Here is a 25,690-nt window from a genome sequence, read left to right on the forward strand (position 1 = left end):
GTGGATGTCTTTTTCTTGATCTTTCTGAAAGCGCACTTTACATCAGAAGGAGTAATTGAGAAGGTAGACCGCTAGAATTTAGCCAAGATACTGCCAAGATCTTTTTCAAATTTAATTTCAGTTGACGGATCAAATGACGAGAATTCAGTTTTATAATAATCAATCCACTTCATTTCAGAAATATCAAACAGTTCGTGGTAACGAACTGTAGTAAGGAGCGACCCGGCTCAATAGTAACCAAAACTCTAAAAAATGGAATTTTGATACCAATAGCTACATCAAAAGAATCGCATTTTAATGCTGGTTTTAAATATATAAGTTTCATCAAGTTTAGTCTTACCCATCAAAAGTTACGAGCCTGAGAAAATTTGCATTATTTTAGAAAATAGGGGGAAACGCCCCCTAAAAGTCATAGAATCTTAACGAAAATCACACCATCAGATTCAGCGTATCAGAGAACCCTACTGTAGAAGTTTCGAGCTCCTATCTACAAAAATGTGGAATTTTGCATTTTTTGCCAGAAGGCAGATCACGGATGCGTGTTTATTTGTTTTTTTGTTTTGTTTTTTTTTCCCAGGGGTGATCGTATCGACCCAGTTGTCCTAGAATGTTGCAAGAGGGCTCATTCTAACGGAAATGAAAAGTTCTAGTGCCCTTTTTAAGTGACCAAAAAAATTGGAGGGCACCTAGGCCCCCTCCCACGCTAATTATTTTCCCAAAGTCAACGGATCAAAATTCTGAGATAGCCATTTTATTCAGCGTAGTCGAAAAACCTTATAACTATGTCTTTGGGGACGACTTACTCCCCCACAGTCCCCGTGGGAGGGGCAACAAGTTACAAACTTTGACCTGTGCTTACATATAGCAATGGTTATTGGGAAGTATACAGGCGTTTTCAGGAGGATTTTTTTGGTTTTTGGGAGGGGTTGAGAAGAGGGGGATATGCTGGGGAACTTTCCTTCGATAATTTGTAATGGGAGAAGAAAATTTCCATGAAGGGAGAGCAGGATTTACTAGCATTATTTAAAAAAAAACAATTAAAAAATAAAAGTGAAAAAGCTTTTTCAGCTGGAAGTAAGGAACAGCAATAAAACTTAAAACAAACAGAAATTATTACCCATATGAGGGGCTCACCTCCTTCTAATACCTCGCTCTTTACGCTAAAGTATTTTCGGTAATTTCAACTACTTATTCTACGGCTTTTGTGATTCAGGGGGTCATTCTTAATGAATTGGGATAAAATTTAAGCTTTAGTGTAAAGAGCGAGGTACTGACGATGGGGCGAATCCCCTCATATATGTAATAAAAACATGAGAATACAAAAGTTCTTTACGTAAGCTAATTTATAAGTTACGTAAATCTTTTACCAATAAAAAGATTCGTAAAAAATTAAAAGTTCTAGTTGCCTTTTTAATTAACCAAAAAATCGGGGGGCAACTAGGCTTCGTCCCCCGCTCTTTTTTTCTCAAAATGATTCGATCAAAATTATGAGAAAGCCATTGAGCCAAAAACAAAAAATATGCAAATTTCGTTTTGATTATTCCTCTGCGGAGAGCCAAAATCAAAACATGCATTGATTCAAAAACGTTCAGAAATTAAAATAAAAAAAACAAGTTTTTTCAACTGAAAGTAAGGAGTGACATCAAAACTTAAAACGCACAGAAATTACTTCGTATATGAAAGAGGCTGCTTCCTCATCAACGCCCCGCTCTTTACGCTAAAGTTTTTTACTGTTTTAGAAAGAAGAATTGAGAGAAAGAGTCAAACTTTAGCGTAAAGAGCGGGGCGTTGATGAGGAAGCAGCCTCTTTCATATACGAAGTAATTTCTGTGCGTTTTAAGTTTTGATGTCACTCCTTACTTTCAGTTGAAAAAACTTGTTTTTTTTATTTAATAACAAGTAGAGGTCCGCTCGGAACGTTTAACACTTTTCCAAAAAAGTTAGTTTTCCACAAAACTTTAGTGAAAACGTTACCGAAAGCTAAGAAAACTAATGTTATCAAAGTAATGACTTGGAGCAAAATGTCTTTGGATGTAGAAAAGATAAAAGGTTGGATTCTTTTCTTTTGTTTTCTTATCTGTGTGCTGAATCTAATGAAGGATATAAAGATATAGTGTTTGATATAAAGAAAGCTAAGAAAACTCAAACAATTGTTTTGCCTCAAAAACCATACTTATCTAAATATTAGGTAAAATTTGACGGAGGCCAGGCTGATACTTGTAAATTTCATAAGTTTTTTTTAGTAATTAGCGTTTAAATTAATTTAAATTGTTGTTTAACTTAAGTTGAAGTAGTTTGTGGTAACCATCCAGTACCAGTCCCTTTTATGCCTTCTCGTGGGCGGTTACCTATCATGAAGGTTTTATTGCATTGACAATTATTTTCACATATGATTTCTGACGGCTTTCATCGATCCAAAGTGATCTGATATTTTGAGTATTAGCTAGGCCCTCCCTTCCCTTTAACAGCTTTGAAATAAATATTGCCTAATATATTGGATGATGTTAAAACATCCATCATTTTCCTATTGAAAGCTTCCTTGTAATTCCATCAGTTCATGGAAGATCAACAGTCAACACAAAGAGTGATATTTTAAATTGGTACTCACCACAAGATGTGTCTTGGATGTTTTTTTCCATTTAAACTGTACTCGAGCCAGCTTATTCTTATACCAAATTGCTTTAGACTTGAACTAAATGTAAGGATATAGACAATTAGTAATAATTCATTTTGGATACAAACAAATTAAACAGCTGAAATTTCATCTCATCTATTACGCATATTCAAGATGTTAAACAGGATTTTTACAGAATAGATCTGTCTGCCAACGGTTAAACTATAAATATAGTTTTCAGTTAAGCGCTAATGAGACAGTAGGATCATTAGGCAGAATGCAGCTATGGAAGCGAGCAGTAGCCTAACTCTTGCTTGTAGTGATTTTGGCTCTTTTCCAGTTTGATTTGCATATTCAATTGAAGTTTTACTCGTTTTTTTCACTCGTCATATGAATTCATTCATTTATGTTTCTATCTGCCGTATATTTATTTCGTATGATTGCCTACTTAATTTCTGTTCGTTTTGGATTTCATTTATCCTTTAACAGTAATTTCTGGTTGTTTCTTAAGCATGAAGCCATGAATACTCAACGTCCACTTTATCAAGGATAACGTAAAACTTATAACTGAAAAATCTTTATCACAAGACCAAGTGGGCCGAATTTGCGCTTTCAAGCCAATAAATGCACAAAAATATTCAACATAAAAAAAGCTACCCGTTTTTTTTTCGAAATGTCAAAGAGGTTTTTTATGTAGTGCTCATGGATACTAGAAGTTAGCAGGTCGTAATATTCTTTATGACTTATTTAGGGCTTAGGTTTTATTTAACATTATTGGAAGAACTAATAAAATTAATCTGAGCATTTGATATAATGATATCAGTTGCTGAAATATCCTCAGTTCAAGATTTTCTTTAACTGAAATTTTTATTTTCAACGTTCTAATAAGTGCATAACAAAGTATTTCTAATTTAATTCGTTTTCAGTAAAGCGCAAATAACGCAGTGAGCTTTGGACATTTACAGTTAGGGAAGGGGGCAGTAACCAAACTGTTGTATGTAGTGATTTTTGCTCTTATTCACCTTGATTTGCAAATTCAGTTAAAAATTCGTTTTCAAATTGAGCAGCAAAATTTACTCCCACAAAAAAAAATACCGCGAAGTTCTGGCAATGAACTGATTTAAATTAAGATTGAATTACTTATATAAATCTAGGTTTGATAAGGCTTAATTAGGCCTGGGGTGTGTCTATGTGATGTATGATATTTGATCATTTGAGGTATGATAAAAATTTAAGAAGAAGGAAAAACGCATAAAAAGGGGGGAAATTAGGCTTTATTTGGACTATAGCATATAGATTGAAATATGAGGCCATTTCGATTATCCACATTATTATCATCCTAGTCGTATGGTCACAACCCATGTCTGTCCTTGGCGAATAACTAGGACTGACAAGCGAACAGTGATGGTTAAAGTTTGGTAAGGGACGAGGGCTAGTGATGTTTCTCTGAGAGACAAGAAAAAAAGTCCACCCAACTTTAGATGAGTACCTAGAAGGACCCAGGGAAAAACAGGGGAAAGGTCGGGTTATTTGCCCCAAACCTCGCATAGCACTCCCGGCCAAAGGCAGAGAATCAGGGGATCAGCAATGGAGCTACGCGGACGTTATTATTTTATGTGCAGAAGTTTTTTTTTTATGTTTAATTGTTATATTAATAAACCTGATTCAGGGTTCATCGAATAAATTCGTTAGGTTAATAATTACAAGTCTTTCTTAAGTAAGAGATGGCGTTTCTATGAGGACGTCAGGGTTGTCATAACAAGGTTGTAATTAAGGATGTCCACACCCGTTCCGGGAGTGCTTCATCCCCCTCCTCTCTAGAAAAAATTTTGCCCAAAGCTTTTCTTTAATTGTGTTTTTACCCTTCACAGAGACATAACTTTATATCCGAAACTATGCTTAATCCCAGATTAATATCATAGTGCCCGAGCTAGCCTCAAAGATATGTCAACGAATGTCAATACAAACGTACTTACAAGACTCATTTCCTGCTCCAACTAAACTCGAATCCATTGGTTAAGGCTTATATAATAATTCGAAACTTGGTTAAGTCATCAAGAGAACGTGCCAGGTTTATAGTTTATTGCACAACACAGGCTTCATTCTGATCTTAAACCGTCTTTTAAACTGGCAATTTGGATCAAAGAATCGAATTCATTACATAAACAAATTACAAGTAGAAATTTTCATAAATGGATTAGCTGCTCTCCACAGCTTAGTTTGTTAGTTGATGCCCAAAAGACAAACATTTTGAAGCCTAAAAAGGTTACTAAGGAGATTTCAAGCAACTTTGTCATCCTTCTTTCTAGATCATCTATGAATTTGTTACTTTAAATAGTTTTATTATTATGCGAAGTTGAATCTTTATGTTTAACGAACACATTTAAGCTGCAAACTTCTAAAAACATTAAATGATACGGATTTTACAAGAGAAAGAAAACTACTAAAAAAGAAGAAAAAAAAGGCCCCGTCACAGATTTTCAATTGTATTAAAAACTGGTAACTTTTTCCAGGTCGTCACACTTTTGGTGGTCATTTTTTCCCTGTTGGTCACAACGGGACATTAATGGCCGAATCTCCAATTATAAGTAATAGTGGAATAGAGAAAAGATTATCTTTGAAAAAAAAATCGGATAAAGAAAAAATAAAAATGAATTAAATTACATTCCAAATATATCTAATTGCCTATGTCAGAAACTTTCAGTCAATCACTAATGGTGCAACGCGAACGGGTACCTGAATCGATTATTTCTCTTTACACACATAAACAAGCCATAGCCAGTGGGTTTCTTGATCCTCACAAGAGAGTATACACTACATTTTTTTTTCTTTTATATGTCTAGCTCTTTGAGCAATAAGAATTGAAAAAAACAACAGCAACAAAAATGTAATATGTGAATAAGCCACGAATCTGGCAAATCTCAGAAACTAAGAGCTTGTCAATCAATTTATAGGAGGGGACATACTTTTCATATTTGAAACACAGGAAAATTGTTCACGGTTTAACACTAACAGAAATGTGGTATTACCATACAAATATTCTTATACAGGCCTAATTTGATAAGTTGCTTAAAGAACCGATGTGGCTTTATTTACGTCAATTTATGCTTACAGGGGTTGCCTGTAAACCAATTTTGCAGACAAAAAGGCCCACTCCCCCAGTTGAAACCACAGGTACTTCAATACCTCACAATTTACTATTAAGCCCCCTAGAGTACGGCCAAAGGATAAGGTAAAACCCCTAAGCCCCTCCCCCCAGATACGGCCTTTAATCCCATTTAATTTTGTAAAAAGTGATTCTAATCATAAATTGACATAATCACAAACAGCTGAGGACATTAAGTTAAAACTTTCAGGGTTTGACTTATTCATATAAAGATAAAGATTTTTAATGTGTCATATTTTTTTTTTATTCATAATTAGGCTAGTTTGTGATTTCTATTGGTCATATTTAAGCAAAACTCGAAAATATACTATAAAAGGAACATTCTTCAGGTTTCGAATATTGGTGGTAAGTGGTACATATATTGAACTTTTATATAGGCCCTAGCCTGTAATCGAAACAAATAAAAGCAGTTTGCTTCCACTTTGCCATCCCCAAGCCCTAAATCTCGCAAATCTCAGAAATTAAGAGCTCGTTATTCAATTTATTGGAGGTGACAAACTTTGAAAATGATAAAAGATCCGTCGTTGACCAAAATGCCTCTCAAACTCCCAGCTGAGATCTCGTCGAAAGGTCTACCTTCCAAACGACCTGGTAGCTGGAATCAAGCAGCAAGGAGGGAGGGAAGTCGGATCCAGGAATGGAAGAAGCCATTGCTTCAGAGTCCGAATCAGGGCAAAAGTGTACAGAGACCAATTGTAATAAATATTCCCGTTAAAGCTGCATTCCGAAAAGTTAAAAATACCTAAACGGTTCCTAAGATCTGTGCCAAAAAGAAGGTCACAGATTTTGAAAAAGAGAAGACCAACGATCTAAAAAGAATTATCAAAGGTGAATTAAATAAAATGACGCCTGAGAATTTTGACAAGATTTCCAAAGGCATTGTTGCACTTGAGATTGATACAGAGGAAAGATTAAATGCTCTGATTCAACTCTCCTTTGACAAGGTGGTTAATGAGTCAATATATGCACTCCAATACACTGAATTGTGTCAACTGATGGTTGAGAAGGAAGTGCCCTCGACCAATGGAACAGGGAAAGTCATTTTTCACCAGATTCTCAACATGTCAGCAGACTTTCGAAAAGCATTCAGGAATCGTAGAACAATTTCTTCCGAGTTAAAATTTTGCTTAGGTTTTCTTTGTTTCAATAGATTTCAATTTTTGCATTGAAAGTGTCTAGTTTTGCCTATATGTGTTTCTATCTAAAAGCTGTTTTAAGGGCTATTAATGTCCTACTAACGCTCAACAATTGCAAAAAATTAGTGCTTTAACAGATACGCCTCATTTATTGGTTACTACCGAAATGATCTCCTTCCACCTTTGGTTAGACTCCAGTAGTTTCACTGCAGGTAAAAAGTATAGTATACATAAAATTCAGAGCACCCCACCTCTGATAGAATTCTTGCACTTTGTTGCTATATAAAATTTTATTTACTTAAAATAAAACATCAAAACTTCAAAATTAATCTAGGTACAAGCATTACCTTTTGGTTTTTCAATCTAAATTAGTCAACTTAGATGGTTTTGAATTGACTTCTATATATATATTTTTTTTTTTGACAGAGTTTTTAGCCTTGTCAAATATATTTATTCTTATCCGGGTAAAACGGTCTGATGAAAAAACCAAGCACGCTATTAAAACATTCATTGAAGTTAAAGCATCCTTAGTTTTTTTTTTGTTTTTTTTGTGCACACCCATAATCAAACATTAACCCTTTTATCTATGATAAATTTTCCTCGGAAACAAAGGGCAAATTCCATAATTGATTATAATCCTTGCACTAAGGCTGTGGGGAACATGAGACCCCCAGAGGTAAATGTATTACTTTTTTGATTATTTTACTTTCTTACTTGAGGAAGCAATTGGTACAACTGCAATCACATCCAGTCACAGTAGCAGTGTATCTGAAAGTTTCAAGTAAATGCCCATTAAAACTATTGCGTTTACAGACCAAGTTCAAAATTTCTGAAGATGGACATGTCAGTATTTTCGCGGTCTTTATTGATACGAACAAAAAATTATACGCCACAATGTTACCGACTTATTTTTTTACCAAGTGACGAAAAACATTGGGGGGGGGGGCATCCCCCTCCGTCCCATAAGTGACGGCCCTAATCCCAAGAAAGATAACTGTTTGGCTTTTCAACTATTTTCACCAAAATGGCTTTTCAATATTTTTACCAGTGTTTAGGGGGGTTTAAAAAGAGCAAGGGAAGCTTGGATGCTCTCTAATCACTCTTCACCATCCCCCTAAACAAACCTTGACAGTTTCTACTGAATACCCTCAGTTATTGTTTAAATATTACTGGCATGCTCTTCTGACATACATTCTGAATATAGTGTGGCTTGACTTTGTTTGACACCCCCCTTAACATTTCCTGAAATTTTCAAATCACATTTTTTTTTTATAGACCTAGGATAAAAAAAGGCTCTTTTCCAGTAACAAAGCTTATGTATTAACAATGGGCATAGCTTCAAGCCCTGGGTCAAAGGTTTGTGGGGGTTACATCATCCCTGGAAACGTGGTTTTTTCACTTTTACACTATTTTAGACAAAAAAGCAATTCCAAAATTTTCGTTTGATGTGTTTAGGAAGAGGGCAGCTAAAACGACGATGAAAGGGGGGCTGGTTGCCTTTTGACCACTTTTCAACATCTTCTGAAAGTTTCAACTTAATTGCCTTAGTTGTCCTCAAGATATTACAGATATGCCTTTTTAATAAATTGTTTGCACATAGTTTCTTTTGATTTAGTTCAATATACCCCTCAACATTCCCTGAAATTTCATCATAATGCACTTAACCTTTTTGGACACACCCAAAATCTAAGATTAACCGTTTTCTCAATGGTAAACATGATGAAAACAACGGCAAAATTACATAAATTATTATGATACTTCTGCAAAGGCTGTGGGAGACATTTCACCCAGAGGCAGAAGCTTTTGAATATTTTAGGCAAACCTGTTTTCTTCATTGTTTCAATCAGCGTTGAGAGGAAAGGGCACGTAAAAATGGCAAGGAAGCTGGTTTCCCTCTAATCACTCCTCAGAATCCTTCCAACATTTGCTGAAAGTTTCAACTTAACACCCTTAGCTGTCCCTACATATTTTTGATATGCTATTTTGACAACTAGCAAGCATATTTTGTTTTTTTCATTTGTTTGAGCTCCTTCTCAACACGTCCTTAAAGTTTTACTCCTTAATACCCTAAGTCTTTTGGAGACCCAGATGAAATATGCTCCTTTTCCAGTCCTTACCTTTGGATCTACAGGAAGGGGGTATATCAATCTTGGATCTATAGCCTAGTTTTTTTTACCTTTGGCCTATTTTGAACAAAATGGCTATCTCGAGATTCTGATCAGATATATTTAGGAGAAAAAGCGGTTATGGAAGGGGGGTCGGCAACCCTCCAGTCACTTTTGCCTCTTAAAGAAGGGTGTGAAAACTTTGAATTTCCAATCAAATGAGCCCCCTTGGTTTATATGACCACTCCTTCCAAATGAAGTGGTTTGAGGGGAAAAAATAATAAGAGCATATTGAAACCTTATGGCTCTTTACTATAGGTAATGGTGGAGCATTACTTCTTTCCTTTGAAAGTTTTTAAACCAAACCCTTGGAAATTTAGATTCATTTGGATCTACCAAAACTGTTGCATAGATAAGCTACTTTCATCAACCATTCAAAATTGTCAAATCAATTTTTAAAAAGAAAAATGGCATCATTTTTAGACCAGTGATCACTGCCCATTTACTTGCATGATTAGCTGAAAATTATGCTTTTACCTTCTCTTAAATCGAATCTTCTGGCAACTGAAGTTGAAAAACCTGTAGATGCCACCAGGTAACGTTGACTCAATATTCATGTCACAGTTATGAGTGGATCATCACTATTTAAATATATCCAGGACAGTTTGGTTTCACAGTTGGGTGTAACTAGATGTATTGGCAACCAGGCGTGTTTGAGGGTTAAAAGGGAAGGTGGCTCAGTTGGTTCAAGTTCTGCAATTTAAACCCACTCGGTAGCGGCCACCCTACAGATGTATGACTGGCAGGCGCCAGCCACTACCTGGGCGGTTCAAAGTTGAGGTTCATAGCACAATAGCACAACAGCAACTTTGAATGAGTGTGCCAGGTGGTAGAGGGTGACAAGTGGCAGTTTGGACATGGTGCCATAACTGAGTGGTCGCACTTAATACACCCTACTGGATAATATTGGTTTGTCCCACTGCGTCTTGCATGACTTGCTGCTCCAGTCACAATCGCCACCAATCTTGAAGCTGTAAATTGATCTGGCCGACACAGTAGATTTGATGAACGAGTTCCACAGTGGAACAACAAAATTGGTGAAGAAGCTGAACTTCTCATGCTTTCTGCTAAATTTTTGACACAGTTTAATGGGATTTCCTCATGTTCTGGTGTATTCACTGTAAACGAGAACAAGCTTAGTGGTGTCACTAGTCATCAGCCTAAATGCAAGGATGACATCTCCTCTCTATCTATGTTAGGGTAGGTACGTCAAGCTTTTCCAGTTGTTGCTCATAGAAGATTTGTTGTTTGGCAAAAGAGAGCTTGGTTGCTCTACACTGGAGCTTTTCAAGTATTTCCATGTCACACTTAAAGTGCGGGTTGGCAACCAACATGCCAAATTCAAGATGGGGACAAAGAAGGGCTGTGTAAAACTTCTTGATAAATCTTGGTTGGTGACTTATCACTGAATACTTGATCAAACTTGATCAAGGACCTAGTTTGCCTTAGCCACTTGGTTCCAACACTGACTATGAAATTTAAGCTTCTTGTCAATGGCTACCCCAAGATCAGGCTCTTCATTGGCACTCAGAATGGCATATCAGCACCTGCAGAGTCAACCATGCAATAACTATAGCAGGGGTTGCTTGGACCAAGATACTATTTAAAAAAAAGTAGTCCCTTTGACTCGTGCTTTTTGAAAATTGTTGTCCTAGAGGGATCCTGGTAAAAAAAAAAAAAAAGAAGACAAATATTTTTTAATTTGTTTATTATAGACAAAGTTTATGCGTTTTTTATTTGTTTTTTGTGTTTTCCTTCCCCCTAAAATAATTTCTTTTGTAAAACCCCCTCCAAAAAAAAATGCTGGATACAGCCTTGAATAGAACTTTGTCTTGTAGCTCAAATATATCTTTACCCATTCTTCAAAGTTATCCAAAAATGTAACAGTGGATTTTAGTGGCTCTCTAGAAGGAAACATCTTGTTTGAAACAAGCACTATTTGTGCATTTGTATATATGTTTACTTATCTTTAAATTTTTCTCATATACAACATTACAATTTTTTCTTGAAAGTGAAATACTACCATTTTCAGATATTAAAAAAATTTACATAGGTCAAAACTTTGTAAAATTCCTTCCCCCTCCCCACTATATTTTCATAAATTGTCTGCAGGCAAAATCCGACATCCCTGAAGCCTTAAGCCTTGAGCATAAGTAGGAGGAGTTTATAAGCAAAATTTATTTATTGACACAGAAGTACATTTTGAGCTTTCAGAGAAAAGCATTTCTGTTTGACAGCTGGTAAGGGAGTCTTGGATTCTTAATTGCTTTCCATCAGCTGGAGTTTTAAAAAGGAGATACAACAAAGAATGGGAAGCTAAACCTTCAAGATGCAACTGGAGCTGCCTATCATCTGTGTCTCATAAATAGGGATTAAATATAAATGTGCATATAAAAGTTGTGCTAGGATGCTAATGCTGCTTGTCATAACCAACCAGCTCACATACTCCATAACAAATTGACATTTTGTAGTAGTGTCTACTCTACACTACAGAGGAATGGTACCTTGATCATACCTATCTGTGGTCACAATTACCAAGTGGGCTTAGATTGCATCTATCCTAGCACACTCTTAGTTGGAAGCCGTTTCACTGGGCTGTAAACAGTCACAACCCTGTTCTTTTATATTTGGTGTAAAATGTTTAACTGCCACCTCAACAATGAAGCCAAACAGATCCAACATTGGACTTTATTTTGCTCTGAATTGTGAGTTAAGATAATTAAGGTAATACTAAGCATTGTAGCAAACAAATGACAATAAAAATGTGTATATCAGAAGACCAACCCCTGCTTGGTAATTATTTTTTGCTTAATCATATTGTTTCTAAGAAGACAATTGTTCATTTACTGATGTAGAAAAAAAAAATATCTAGATAGGCTAGGGCTTTGGAAAAGTTAGTTTATTGCCTTTGTTAATTTTAGAAAAAAGACATTTTGCATGAATGACATCACAAATGCCCAGACACCCAAAACCATAATTGTTTTACTTTCTATAGTAAGCAGAATAAAATTACAGTTTTTTGCAAAAGAGATTTCAAAACTGTCTTTTCCCCAAGTGAAGCTTGGTCCTCTGGGGATGGTAATAAAACTAGTGGGAAATTATAACATGTTCTTTCCAAATCTACTCATCGTAAAGGACAAATTTCATTGGTTTTGTGTTTTCATTTAGTTTTAAATATATTTTACAGTTATATCTGAAGTCAAAAGGGAGTGGCTTGTATTGTAAAGAGCATAAAATAAGGAATCTAATTGTACTACTTTTCTACTAACATGTACCTAACTAGAGAGTCACTAAAGTCTTTTATTGCCCCCCCCCAAGAAAAATACATAACTTTGTTCTATAAACAGAGTATAGGGATACAATTATGGTGGCAGGGATTACTATGCTTAGACTATCTTAAAAGACTTGTTAGGAGAATGGAATTATTTTAATAAATTAAGACCCTAAATTATGCCTTATGATAGTGGTTTCATGCTCTCATCTATACCCCTTTCCTACTACTAAGCCTCAGGAAACTGTACAGGATACCTATCTTCAATTAGGACAAAAATCATGTGTTTGCTTGATTTTGGTTTGGGCCTGCTTTTGTTTGACTCAAAACCTTGAAAATAGAATTCCAATGATGAGAGCAGGGGCTAACGCTATATTAAGAATTTTTTTCAATCTTTCAAACTTTAAAAATCAAGATTTAGCAAAGTTATAAGGGTCAAAACATGTCGATTGGGCTTTGTGTGTACTATGCATCTATTTCGAAAGTTTTAGCTTTATAAAACAAAGGTTGTCCAAGTTCATCAAAGTTCAGTGACCTTTGGAGAGAGAAGGTGTAGAGGTAGATACTTAAATACCTTTGAAAATTATAAGTTAAGTTTTGGAAATTCCAGATAGTTTTATTCACTAAATTCAACTATTTCCCAAGATTTTCCAAAAAGCCCCTTATCTAGAATTTTACCAGACCACTTAATGGTACATTTTTGGCAAAATTCTAGGTAAGGAGCTCCACAGAAGGAAACATCTTGATTAAAACAAATTGTAACATTAGAATCCATATTATGGGCTCTTTTCCAATAATGTACTTGTGTTTTGACAATATGTAACCCCCCCCCCCCTCCCTTGGTGGTCCTAGATGCAGCCCTAAATAATATTTTATTTCCATTGCTTTTGTACCTTGTTATATGTCATTTCTTCTTTATTAGCTGGATTCTTGCTTTTCTGAACCTAGTGAAAAACATTCCACCAGTGATTACAAAAAAAAATTATTTAAAAATGTAAATAATAGTGGAAGGAAACATGATAATTTAATGAACAGAAATAGAGTGTATATTATAATTTAAGAACTCTAGTGTTTTCTTTTGCTTTTGTATACATCCTGGGCCTACATTTGGGACCATGATGGTAAGTTTTAAAATGTGAACACAAGGTTTGTTTGAAAATTACCTTATCATAATTCTTCTTGCACAAGCAAATGAACCTAGAGAGGAAGGATTTTATGCATGTATATAGGTAGCCTAGTCCTAAAGGGCATACTTGGTATTTTTCACAACTGCAGATTGAACTGTCATTGGCCAGATGATCTCTGTTGAACAAAGAAGTGTAATCAAGGGCCATTAGATTTTGATAAAAATGTCAGAAAGCAGGAACAAAGGTACTGCAATATTTTTTGTGTAAAGCTTAGACATCCCTGATTGAAAACAATCCTTAAGATCTAGCAGGCATTCAGGGCCAAAGTAATATGCATCACATAGATAAAGATGTGGTACATTGCTTAAAGGATGGCCACATATCAGTGTAGTGTGAAACCTTTTCTGGTAGGCCCTCAACAATCAAGAGATGAGACTGTTATTGGTCAAATGAGGGCCCTAGTGATGCAAAATTGTAAAATGATAATCAGAGAACTTGCAGATACAGCAACCATCAGCACTAGATCTATTCATTATATCTTGTCCAAGGACTTGGGCCAAGTTGGTACCAAAGATAGTCATCAAGCATAAGCAACTCTGTCTGAAGCTTGCACACGAAATGTCAGGGACTGTGAATGGTGATCCCAATTTCATCAACACAATGAACACTAGCAATGAGATCTTGGTTTGTAGGCATGACCACAAAACCAAGCTGTAGCCATCACAACTGAAGCATCCATCATCCTTGAGGCCAAAAAGCAAGTTAGGTATAAAATAATATCAAAATCATGTTGACAATCTTTTTTGACTGAAGCAGAGTGGTTTGTCACAAGTATGCTCCACATAGTAGAGCCATCCCCAAGGAATACTACCAAGAGGTTACATATTCCCTTCATGAGGCAGTAAGACTCAAAAAGCCAGACCTACAGGCAATGACAGCTCCATCAGGAAAATGCACCTGCCCATTCTTCATATTTTTAAATGAAATTTCCTGGCCAAACACAACACACCTGTGCTTCATCAGGCTCCCAAATTTATTGAAATAACTCTGTAAGACCTCTGGATTTTCCCTAAGCTGTAAATGCCAATGAAAGGGATTAGATTTCAGTCAAGAGAAGACATCAAGCACAAGTTGCTGGACCACCAGAATTTCAAAACAGGAATTCTAGCACTGCTTCCAACAGTGGTAAAAGCAATGAGAAAAATGCATGGCAGCCCAAGAAGACTATTTGAAAGAGAGTATCATAAAAATACTGTATCTGATTAGCCCAAGAGTTATTTTTTTAATGAATAAAGGTAAGGTAGCTTTGATAGCCTATAAAACTTATAATATTTGAAAAGATTTGGAAACAATGAATCAGTGATAGGCTCACTAATTGTATTTTATTAAGATACTTCCATCTGGGGAGTTGCTAATCTAGAATTTAGTTTTATTCATTCTGGGTTTCTGTCCTGTATAAGAATTTGCAAACTAAACAGATTATTAGTTTAAATTCAAATTAGCCAAAGATAAATCACTATACCTTTTCTGTCAAGCTCATTTTTGTGTTCCAACTGAGCATTGCCAAATGCACTCATTTTAATCTAAGTACAACAAAACTGGTCAACTGTTTACCCTTAACCTGGTGGCATTCATATAGCTTTGGATCTATTCCTTAGGCCTATGGTTTTATTCACCTAATATCAAATAATTTAAGTTTATGAGATTTCAGTGGCTTTACTGGAAAAGAGAGAAGGTGGATGATTGAAAATCTGGTAAAATTTACTAGTTTAGCTACTTTTTGCTATCTTGGAAAGGAGTTAGTTAGGAAAATTAAACTTCCAGAGATGAATACAGTGCCAAAAACTTTCTCTGGGAAGAACTTTCTTCTTCTGATTTCTAACTCTAACAAATTTGTACACTTGATAGGTGTACAACCTATTGATATTACATAAAAATTAAAAAAATTACATTAATTTTAATTATAAGAATCTTCTTCTCTAGTTTTAATTCTAGAAATGTAATTCCTGTTATTTGAGTAGCCTAGCCTAAAATTGTATGTCATATCAATGGATTTTTTTCTAAATTTAAGGAATGTATTTCTGGATCTATCTAACCTCATAAATTTGTATTGAGCAGAGTTGTGAAGCTGAAAATAGTTTTCTTGTAGCCTACTTTATTTAAGCAGAAGATCTATTTTGGAAGGTTTCACTTTTGTAACACAATGATTTTTTGGTCACCAAAAGGTCAGTGCCCTCTAGAGATAGAAGGAGAGAAGGAAGTTAATTCAAAATACCTCCCCAAATAGGCCTACTTTTGTCTGTACACCCAGCCCTGAAAGTTTCATTTTCCTAGCCTAACCCCTTTCCAAGATAGAAAAATCGCTAAAATAGGATTTTATCAAACATCTTCCAATGCCAATTGATGCATTCAAGAAATTTTTTTTCAGTTGTGAAAATGCAATTTCTATTAGTTGAGTAGAATTCTGAACCATATCAATGTTTCAAATTTAGGAAATGTATTTGAATATCTTTAAAACCTTATAAATTGGGATTGAGCAAACTTGTGAGTCTGAAAACAACTTTGTTGTAGCCTACTTCATTCAAGTAGAACATCTATTTTGCAAGGTTTCACTTTTATAACACACATATTTATCATTCAAGTACATTTATCATTACCTAATCTAAGGTAGCTTATAGCATATATGATGATGGTTGACTAACTGTCTTCTATTAAAGGCAATGAGATGTTTTTTCAAATAATCACTTAATAATTACTTTATAGATGGCTGTTTCAAAAATTCGATAACGGTGCCCATCTATTGATAAAAGGCTATATAGGTAAGGCCACTGCAGCTACTAAAATTAATGTACATAAGCACTCAAATATGCTTAAACACATATTTTTTTCCTTCTAAAAGATATAATCAAGCGCCAAATATCTGTAAAATTTAGATTATCATATTTTGATTTCATGGTCTAGTAGCTACGCTCCTAAATGCGCCTGTCCAGTCCAATCCCTTTCCAAAGCAGGTCTCAAAATCCGTGACGATCTTCCTTGTGACGTGACTTGTCTGTATTAATTTTTTTTGTAGTGTTTGAGTACAAATGACATTAAACTGATTACATTTTTTACCCCTAGTGCCCTACTTGAGTCTATTCATATCGGAAGACCACGATTTTCTAGGATTTTTCGTTCAAAATTCTGAAGTTTCTAGGACAGTTTCACATTTTCGTTAGTGTTGTCACACTGAACGATGGAAAAAATGAACGAGACTAATCAATCGAATCCGATACTGCTTTTTATCTGTAATATTTAGAACATTTACAAGCTGTTGATTTCTGAAGATAACTGAACCTTCTAAAAAAACACGCCTTCCGAAGTTGTTTAGTGAAATATGTTTTATCTTTTTCTTGCTGATTTTTTTACCCATGTCTCTTTTTTATTTGACACCCACTAATACTGATAGTGTATGACGGCATGCAAAGGGGTCCTTTTCATGGTAAATTGAATTCTCCGTTTTTCCTTATTTTTTGAAAAATACAATGCTGTGAAGTTTCGAAGTGGTCGGTCAAAACAGCGTGATTTTGTTTTCACTGACTTTGGTGGTCTAACCAATTTTTACAATTGAGTTTCTGATGCTGTATTTCCGCTATGGTTTTTGGGTTTTTAATTATACGATTTCTTAATAGTTGAGATTATTAATATATAACTTATTCAAAGATTTCGTTTGTTTGACATTTTGCCTATTTCAAACCAACTCTATTAAACGAAATGCACTCAGCTTATTGGTCCAGTCTCTATTCCTATATTTTATAAAGTCCTCTGTGTCTTTATAAGTTCCAGTTTTTCATAAATGTCTCAGACATTCTTTTCTTTAAAGTGGAAAAGAAATATCCAAAATTTGGAACTTTTTATGCCAGGATTTTGTATGTTCCATCTGGGAGGCCAAACATTGTGCAAACAGCTATCTCCTAGTAACAATTGAAAAACTCATAATGCATTTAATTGGTCCTTTGCTCTCATATAAGTATTATCCTGTGTAAAATTCTGTTTTTATGGACTGTAAAAACTTCCTAACGATACTCGGTCAAAGTAAATGAAGTATCAAATCAATTCAGCGGTATGACAGATGTTCATATGAAATTTTCTTCTTAAAAACTTGCAAGAAATGTTTTTCCGACAACAAGATTGGTCTAATTTTTATTCTTCCTTGTACCGTTGTTAGAATGACCATCTTCTAATAGTTGAGCTTATTTTCAAATCTGTTGGCTATTTCTTTTGCTCTGTGGTTTTACTCTGGTTTTTTAGCTATTTTTTTTATCATATATATGTAATGGTCAGAAAACGAAATTTGGCTAATACCCAGGTTCGATTCATCAAATGGACATTTAAAGAAAAAAAATTATATGGTATCATTTTTATTAATACTTATTATTGAAAGTTTATTGATACATTAGTTTTTATATTTTTCTTCTGTTCAAGGTCTTGTTCCTGGAACAGAAGTTCCAACTGTTGGTTGTTCCAACTGTTGGAAGTTCCAACTGTAGGTCATATGCGTTCGTATCACAGATCTACCTAAAAGGTTTGTGCTTAGTCGTTTAGCCCAAGGAGGAGTCGTTTGGTGTCCCAGAACAGAATGCATTGGAATGCTTTAAATGCCTTCTCACAGCATTTTCTTAGTACTTCCCTTTCTTTTTATATTTTTTACATTTAAAGATGATGTGATGTATGTCTTCATACACTCCATATGTATCGCAGTTGGGGGATGGGGCCATTTTCCATTGGAATAGTGTTGATTTTGCCTTCGCATGGCCACATCTAAGACGAAATAGGCAAGTAGAAGGAATGCGAGATGTGAGATACATTTCTTTTGATTGCTGCTTATAATCATAGAGATCCAGGGGCTTAGTGTGGGAAGAATGGAGCCAAGCCTTTTCTTCTTTCAAAGTTTTTGATCTAATTGAAGATAGAAATTCAGGGCCAGTAACAGGGGTTTGAGTGATCAGGCCCAGTTGGGAGGCTTGTTTTGCAGCCTGATCTGCTAATTCGTTTCTTGTTATACCACAGTGTGCTGAACCCCATATAAATAGAATAGATATACCCTTTTTTGCAAGTTGTGTAGCCAAATTTTCAATCTCAATGGCAAAATTTCTTGCTTGGTATTGCTGGTGTAAAAGGTAATCCAGAGCTGACAGTGAATCAGTGCGGACAATATACTTCTAATGTTTGATCTCTGTTTGGCTTGATGTGGCTTGAAGTGAAAACTCAATTGCCATAAGTTCTGCAGAGAAAATGGTTAAGTTGGGGGGGGGGGGTAAACGGTAGGAAAAATTCGGGCTCTGGGAGGGTATAGCTATTTCACAACTGCATTTTGTTTCTGTCTTTGAGCAATCTGTGTGAACATGGATGTATTCCTGATATTCTGCCAACTTTCCCAGGAATATGATTTTCATCAGTCCTGGAGGAGTCCTTCCTTTTTTCAATACTGATCTTAGGAATAATCAATTTCCCAATTCCTTTGGAGGCACTAGGAAAATCATCATCCGAATTCACAGGCAACCTGCCATTCTCCATGAACTCTTGCATGCCAGGAAGGCAAAGTAATCTGTGGAAAGAAGGCATCTCTGTTGGTTTAAATTGGACATCAGGGTTGTGGTGGCTAGTGATTTTTTTGTAGATAATGTGGTTACTGAGTATTATTTTCTTTGCAAAATATCTTGCAAGGAGATATTTTCTTCTGGAGTGAAGAAACTGGAGTAGATTTTAGGCCACCGAGGGCTCTTCGTAAGATTGCATGGAGGGTAGTGTCAAGTTTCTTCAGGAGACATTTCTTAGCTGATCCATATATAAGTTATGAATAGTCTATCTTGAATATCACCACTGATGTGACAATAGTTGAAGCAAAGGCTATGCGGTACCTCTTCTTCCAAGGCAGAGAGCATTAGTGAAGTTTTGTCTTTGTTTGAAACTGCCAATCGCTCATCCAGATGGGGTTTCCATGTCATTTTTCGGTCAAATACAACTCCCAGAAAGCGTGCATGCTCTGCAACTACAATCCCTTGTCCATTCATTTTCACCTGTGGTTTGAATGCAGCCAAGTTATGCATTTTTTGGAAGAACACACGAAGTGACTTATGGGTTGAGAAAAGCATATTATTACTGTTAGTCCAAATTGATAGCATATCTACAGCTTTTTGGGAGGCTGACTGTAAGCATAAAGGGTCTCTCCTCACAACTGCGACAGCAATATCATCAGCATGCAGAAAAAAGTCTCCTCTAAGGACATTTCCAGGCTTATATCATGACAATAAACTGAGAAGAGAAGTGGACTTAGAACAGAACCGTGAGGGAGTCCATTGTCATAAGCTTTTCTCTTAAACTCTGAGTAGAAGCCCCCCAAGGAGGCCTGAACTTCCCTAGCCATCAAGGACTGGCGAATCAAATTTACCAGTAGGTCTGGTAAACCCAGAACAGATAGCTCTCTGATTAGTTGGCCCACATCAACTCTATTAAATGTTGAGTCCATGTCTAAGAATATTCCATTGACTGCTTTTCCTTTTTTGAAGCTTTGTTTTATCCATGGTGCTCCTTGCATGTAAAATGCCAAGTTGTTCAATTTGGATAAGGTTTTATAATAGGGTTAAAACTTTTTGTTTTATTACCCTCTCAATTAGTTTTGTTACGCAAAAAGTGAATGTTATGGGGCGGTATGAATCAACCAACTTAGGGCCTTTTCCTGCCTTGAGAAGTGGGAACACTATTGCCTTATTCCACACAGATGGTATTGCTGACTCTATGACGTATCTGTTGAATAGCACACACACACACCTCCTTGTATTTTCCTGAAATGCATCTGATGGAAATTTTGAGATGGCCATTTGTTGTCGTAGGAACTTCGAAAAGAGCTCATTTGACTGGAAATTGAAAGGGCTAGTGCACTTTTTATTAGTCAAAAGTGGTCAGAGGGCAACTATCCCCCACCCTCTTACGCTCACCATTTCCTCAAATACATCTAATCAAAATTTTTAGACAGCCATTTTGTTCAACGTAATTGAAAAGTCCTGAAATTATGTCTTTGATGATGACAATCGCCTCTAAAGCCCTCAGGGCAAGGGATATAAGTTATGTCCTGGGGATATATAAGGCATATATAGAAAGGGTGATCTTATCAACTTCAGAGGAGGGATCACTGGATCGGTGATCAGAAGTTATAGTACCCTTTTTAAGATCCTATTTTCCTGAAATGCATCCGATAGAAATTTTGAGACAGCCATTTGTTTTCTTAGAAACTTCCAAAAGAGCTCATTCGATTGGAAATTGAAAGAGTTAGTTCCTTTTGATGAATATAAAGTGTTTGTAGGGCAACTAACCACCCTTCCACGCCCTCCATTTTCCAAAGCACGTGCAATCAACATTTTGAGATAGCTATTTTGTTCAACATAATTGAAAGGTCAGAAATTATGTCTTTGAGAATGACACACACCCTTCCCCCACAGCCCTAAGGGCAAGGTTTTAAGTTATGCCCTGGGGGCATATAAGGTTTATGTAGAAAGGGTGATAGTATGAAATTCGGAGGGGAGGGCGCATTGGATTGGTAATCATAAGTTATAGTGTTCTATTTTAGGTTAAGAGTGATCGAAGGATGAATGCCTCCTCCCCCCAAAAAAAACATACCTTGTATTTTCCCGAAATGCATAATTTCGAAATGCGAAATGCAAATTCTTGAGATAGCCATTTTGTTCCACGTACTTGAAAGGTACGGAAATTATGTCTTTGATTATGACAACCCCCCCTAAAGCCCTCAGGGCAAGGGATATAAGTTATGTCCTGGGGGCATACAAGGTATATAGAAAGGGTGATGGTATCAACTTCGGAGGGGGGATCACTGGATTGGTGATCAGAAGTTATAGCACCCTATCAAACAGTTCGTGGTAACGAAGTGTAGTAAGGAGCGACCCGGCTCAATAGTAACCGAAACTCTAAAAACAGAATTTTAATACCATTAGTTACATCAAAAGAATCGCATTTTTATGCTGATTTTAATTATATAAGTTTCTTTAAGTTTAGTTTTACCCATCAAAAGTTACGAGCCTGTGAAAATTTGCCTTATTTTAGGAAATAGGGGAAAACACCCCCTGAAAGTCATTGAATTTTAACGAAAATCACACCATCAAATTCAGCGTATCTGTAGAAGTTTCAGATGTAGAAATGTAGAAAATTCAGCGTAACTGTAGAAGTTTCAAGCTCCTATCTATAAAAATATGGAATTTTGTAATTTTTGCCAGAAGACTGATTACGGATGCGTGTTTATTTTTTTTTTTCCAGGGGTGACTGCATCGACCCAGGTGTCCTACAACGTCGGAAGAGGGCTCTTTCTAACGGAAAATAAAAGTTCTAGTGCTCTTTTTAAGTGACCAAAAAAATCAGAGGGCAGCTAGGCCCCCTCCCACGATCATTTTTTCTCAAAGTCATCGGATCAAAATTCTGAGATAGTCATTTTGTTCAGCGTAGTCGAAAAACCTATTAATTATGTCTTTCTGGACGACTTAATCCCCCACAGTCCCTGGGGGAGAGGCTGCAAGTTACAAACTTTGACCATTGTTTAAATATACTAATGGTTATTGGGAAGTGTAGAGACGTTTTCAAAGGGAATTTTTCGTGTTGAAAAGGGGGGAGGGGGTTACGTGGGAGGATCTTTCCATGGAGGAATTTATCATGAGGGAAGAGAACTTCCATGAAGGGGCTGCAGGATTTTCTAGCATTATTTAAAAAAAAAAATGAGAAAAAAATTCAGCTGGAAGTAAGGAGCAGCATTAAAACCTAAAAAGACCAGTTATTACTAAGTAAATAAGGGGGTTCATCTCCTCTACAATACTTCGCTCTTCACGTTAAAGTATTTTTAGTAATTTCAACTATTCATTCTACGGCCTTTGGAATTCAGGGGTCATTCATAAAGAATTGGGAAAAAATTCAAGCTTTAGTGAAAAGAGCGAGGCATTGACTAGGTGGCTAACCCCCTCATATACGTAATAATAATATACAAATATAGAAGTTCGTTACGTAAGTTAATTCTTAAGTTACGTATATTTATTACTAATAAAAACGTTCGTAAGAAAACTGTAAAAATAAAAACGTTCGTAACCAAAAACTGGAGGGCAACTAGGTCTCCTCCCCCACCCCCTTTTTTGTATCAAAATATTCTGATAAAAACTATAAGAAAGCCATTCAGCCGAAAAAAATTAATATACAAATTTCGTTTTAATTATTTATGTGCGGTGAGCCAAAATCAAATATGCATTAATTCAAAAACGTTCAGAAATTAAATAGAAAAAACAAGTTTTTTTTTATAACTGCAAGTAAGAAACGACACTAAACCTTAAAATGAACAGAAATTAATCCGTTTATGAAGGGTTTGTCCCCTCCGCAACGCCTCACTCTTTACGCTAAAGTATTTTATTGTTTTAAAAAGTAGAGTTGTGAGAAAGAGTCAAACTTTAGCGTAAAAAGCGAGGCGTCAAATGCGGAGGGGAAAAACCCTTCACAAACGGAATAATTTCTGTTCATTTTAAGTTTTAGTGTCGCTCCTTACTTGTAGTTAAATAAAACTGTTTTTTATTTAATTTAAGATTGGGAGTGATCGGAGGGTGGATACCGCCCACACCTCGTATTTTCCTTAAATGCGTCTGATAGAAATTTTGAGATGACCATTTGTTGTTGCGGAAACTTTGAAAAAAGCTCATTCGATTGGAAATTGAAAGGTTTAGTTTCTTTTGAATAGTATAAAGTGTTTGTAGGGCAACTAACCCCCCTCCCACGCACTTCATTTTCCAAAACACATGCAATCAATATTTTGAGGTAGCTATTCTGTTCACCGTAATTGAAATTACAGAAACTATGTCTTTGAGATTGACAACCCTTCCTTCCCCCACAGCCCTTAGGGTAAGGGTTTTGAGTTATGCCTTTGGGGACATATAAGGTTTATATAGAAAGGGTGATCGTATAAACTTCGGAGGGGAGAGCATTGGATTGGTAATCATAATTTATATTGTTCTATTTTAGATTGAGAGTGATGGAAGGATGGATACCCCCCCCCCCCAAAAAAAAACACACACACACACATCTCGTGTTTTCCCGAAATGCATCTGATAGAAGAGATGGCCGTTTGTTGCCGTAGAAACTTAGAAAAAAGGCTTTTTCAATTGGAAATTGAAAGGGCTAGTGCTTTTCTTATTAGTCAAAAGTGATTGGAAGGCAACAATCCCCCCACCCCCCAAGCCAATAAATTTCCAAAAAATATCTAATCAAAATTTTGAGATAGCTATTTTGTTCAGGGTAGATGAAAGGTTTAATTTCAATCTGAATAATATACAAAGAATAATACATTTAAAACAAAGAATTATTTCACTTGTCCTTTCTGGTAGCAGGGAGTGGTGACCTAGTTTACTCATGTCGATGGCTCCTCGAATGGGTTCCTTTGTGGGCTACTTTCAGGTATAAACTTCGAAGAGTAGTTTTCTACTGTGGTGTTTGAGTGCATGTTTGTGCGAGTTGTGTGACTCCATATTAGTAGAAATCTTTTGTGATTGCGATGGTCGAAAATTTCTTTTATCGATTCCGTATAAAAGAGAAAATGCAAGGGGTTTTTATTTGTATATACTAGTTGGTCCCTAAAGTGAGAATGCCGATAGCTTAGAAGGTTTTACTATTCATTATTCAGAGCATTATTACAACTTTGACAACAAACAGAATAATAAAACATAATTGTCTTTTCTGCAATTCCAAACTACTAAACAAGAAAAATAAATAAAAGACATCCTTAAATAAAGAAAACTTGAAACCTGAAAATGTTAATTAGCTTACACACACATGAAAGCATCGAAAGCTGAAGTCAAGTGAACTTAAAGCAGATACTTAATTGATATGATGGACTTACGATCATAATAAGTTCGAACGATAAAACGATCCGCAAAGTGATTATCCAATTGTAAACTTGATTAGGTCATGCGGCAACCTAAAGTTTTATAATTTTGTATAGAAATTAAGAAAAATATAAATTTTATTTAAAAAGTGATCGGAGGGGAAGCAGACCTTCTCTGAAGCCCATTCATTTTCCAAAAGCATCTAGTCAAAATTTGAGACAGCCATTTTGTTCAGTATAATAGAAGGGTCCCGACATTATGTCTTTCGGGATATTGGCTATCTCAACCCCCCACAAATATGCAATTGGGCCATTATGCTTTAAAACTAAATTTCGCTTTGAACTAAATCAAAAGGTCCTAAATAAAAAAAATGTCGCCAATGGGACATCTCAGTAAGATATCGAGAACAAAAGAGATATTAAGTTGAAACTTTTGGGGCTACCACTATTACTACTTCTGCTCTTAAAATGCAAATAAATAAAAACAGTGTAAGTGATCCAGGTTGTTAAAGAGCATAGATAGAATCGTCTGGAAATGATTTTATATTTTATTTTTCAGGTCAACTTCAGGAGTTAAAAAATTAAGTTAAAAAAGTTTGTTTCAGGATTAAAAATTGTTGAAAAAGCAACCCAAATTACGGATTCTTATAGAAAAGAACCAAAAAGATATAAAACGCTACCTTTTCCCATGAAAATGACTATATCAATAAAAAACCAACAAAAATTAATTAAAAAAAGTTTCCACAAAACAAGATTTCCAAAGAAAAGTAAAGAGCTCCACTAAAGCAAAAATAAGCAGAAATAAAGTCAAATAGTCTCTAAAGTGTAAAACTACCACAAATCACCATCAATAAATAAATGAAACTCAAAACGAGCAAAAATTGCAATAAATAACCGAATCAAACTCAAAACGAGCAAAAGTTACTACGAATAGGGCGGACAAACCCCATGCCTTCTCAAGACCAAAATATAATTTGCACTTTACTGAAAACAAAATAAATTTAAAAGTTTTCACTTTTTTTACTTCAATAAATAAAAAGTTATTGAAATTCTAAGGAAAATATATCAGCATATGTATATTAAACTAACAATCCTCGGTCATTTGCTTTTTTTCAGTAAAGTGCAAATTATTTTCTGGTCTTGAGAAGGCATGGGTGTTGTCAGCCCTGCTTATGTCAATTTTCGCTCGTTTTGAGTTTGACTCGGTTATCTATTGTAATTTCTGTTCATCTTGTTCGATTGTTTTAACACAGCCAAACAATCAGAAAAATCCTAATCGTTCATAAACATTTTGTGTTTTTAGTGAAGAAA

At 35.5% G+C, this 25,690-nt stretch overlaps 1 protein-coding gene across 2 annotated transcripts in view; it reads right to left on the reverse strand.

Annotated features, from left to right (window-relative positions):
- LOC136030723 (histone deacetylase 4-like) overlaps nt 1-16,226 on the reverse strand; it is a 283,933-nt gene extending 267,707 nt beyond the window's left edge. Inside the window, exons 1-2 of one of the 2 annotated variants that reach the window (XM_065709827.1) lie at nt 16,137-16,226; nt 2,609-2,692 (exon numbers count right to left, since the gene is read on the reverse strand). In XM_065709827.1, coding sequence (XP_065565899.1) covers nt 2,609-2,639 — 31 coding nt within the window. In that variant the 5' untranslated portion in view covers nt 2,640-2,692; nt 16,137-16,226. The remainder of the gene's footprint in view (nt 1-2,608; nt 2,693-16,136) is intronic. The other variant, XM_065709815.1, reaches the window with a different exon arrangement.
- Nucleotides 16,227-25,690: the final 9,464 nt, after the last annotated feature.

Source organism: Artemia franciscana, chromosome 1 (genome assembly GCF_032884065.1).
Source record: "Artemia franciscana chromosome 1, ASM3288406v1, whole genome shotgun sequence".
Classification (NCBI taxonomy): domain Eukaryota; kingdom Metazoa; phylum Arthropoda; class Branchiopoda; order Anostraca; family Artemiidae; genus Artemia; species Artemia franciscana.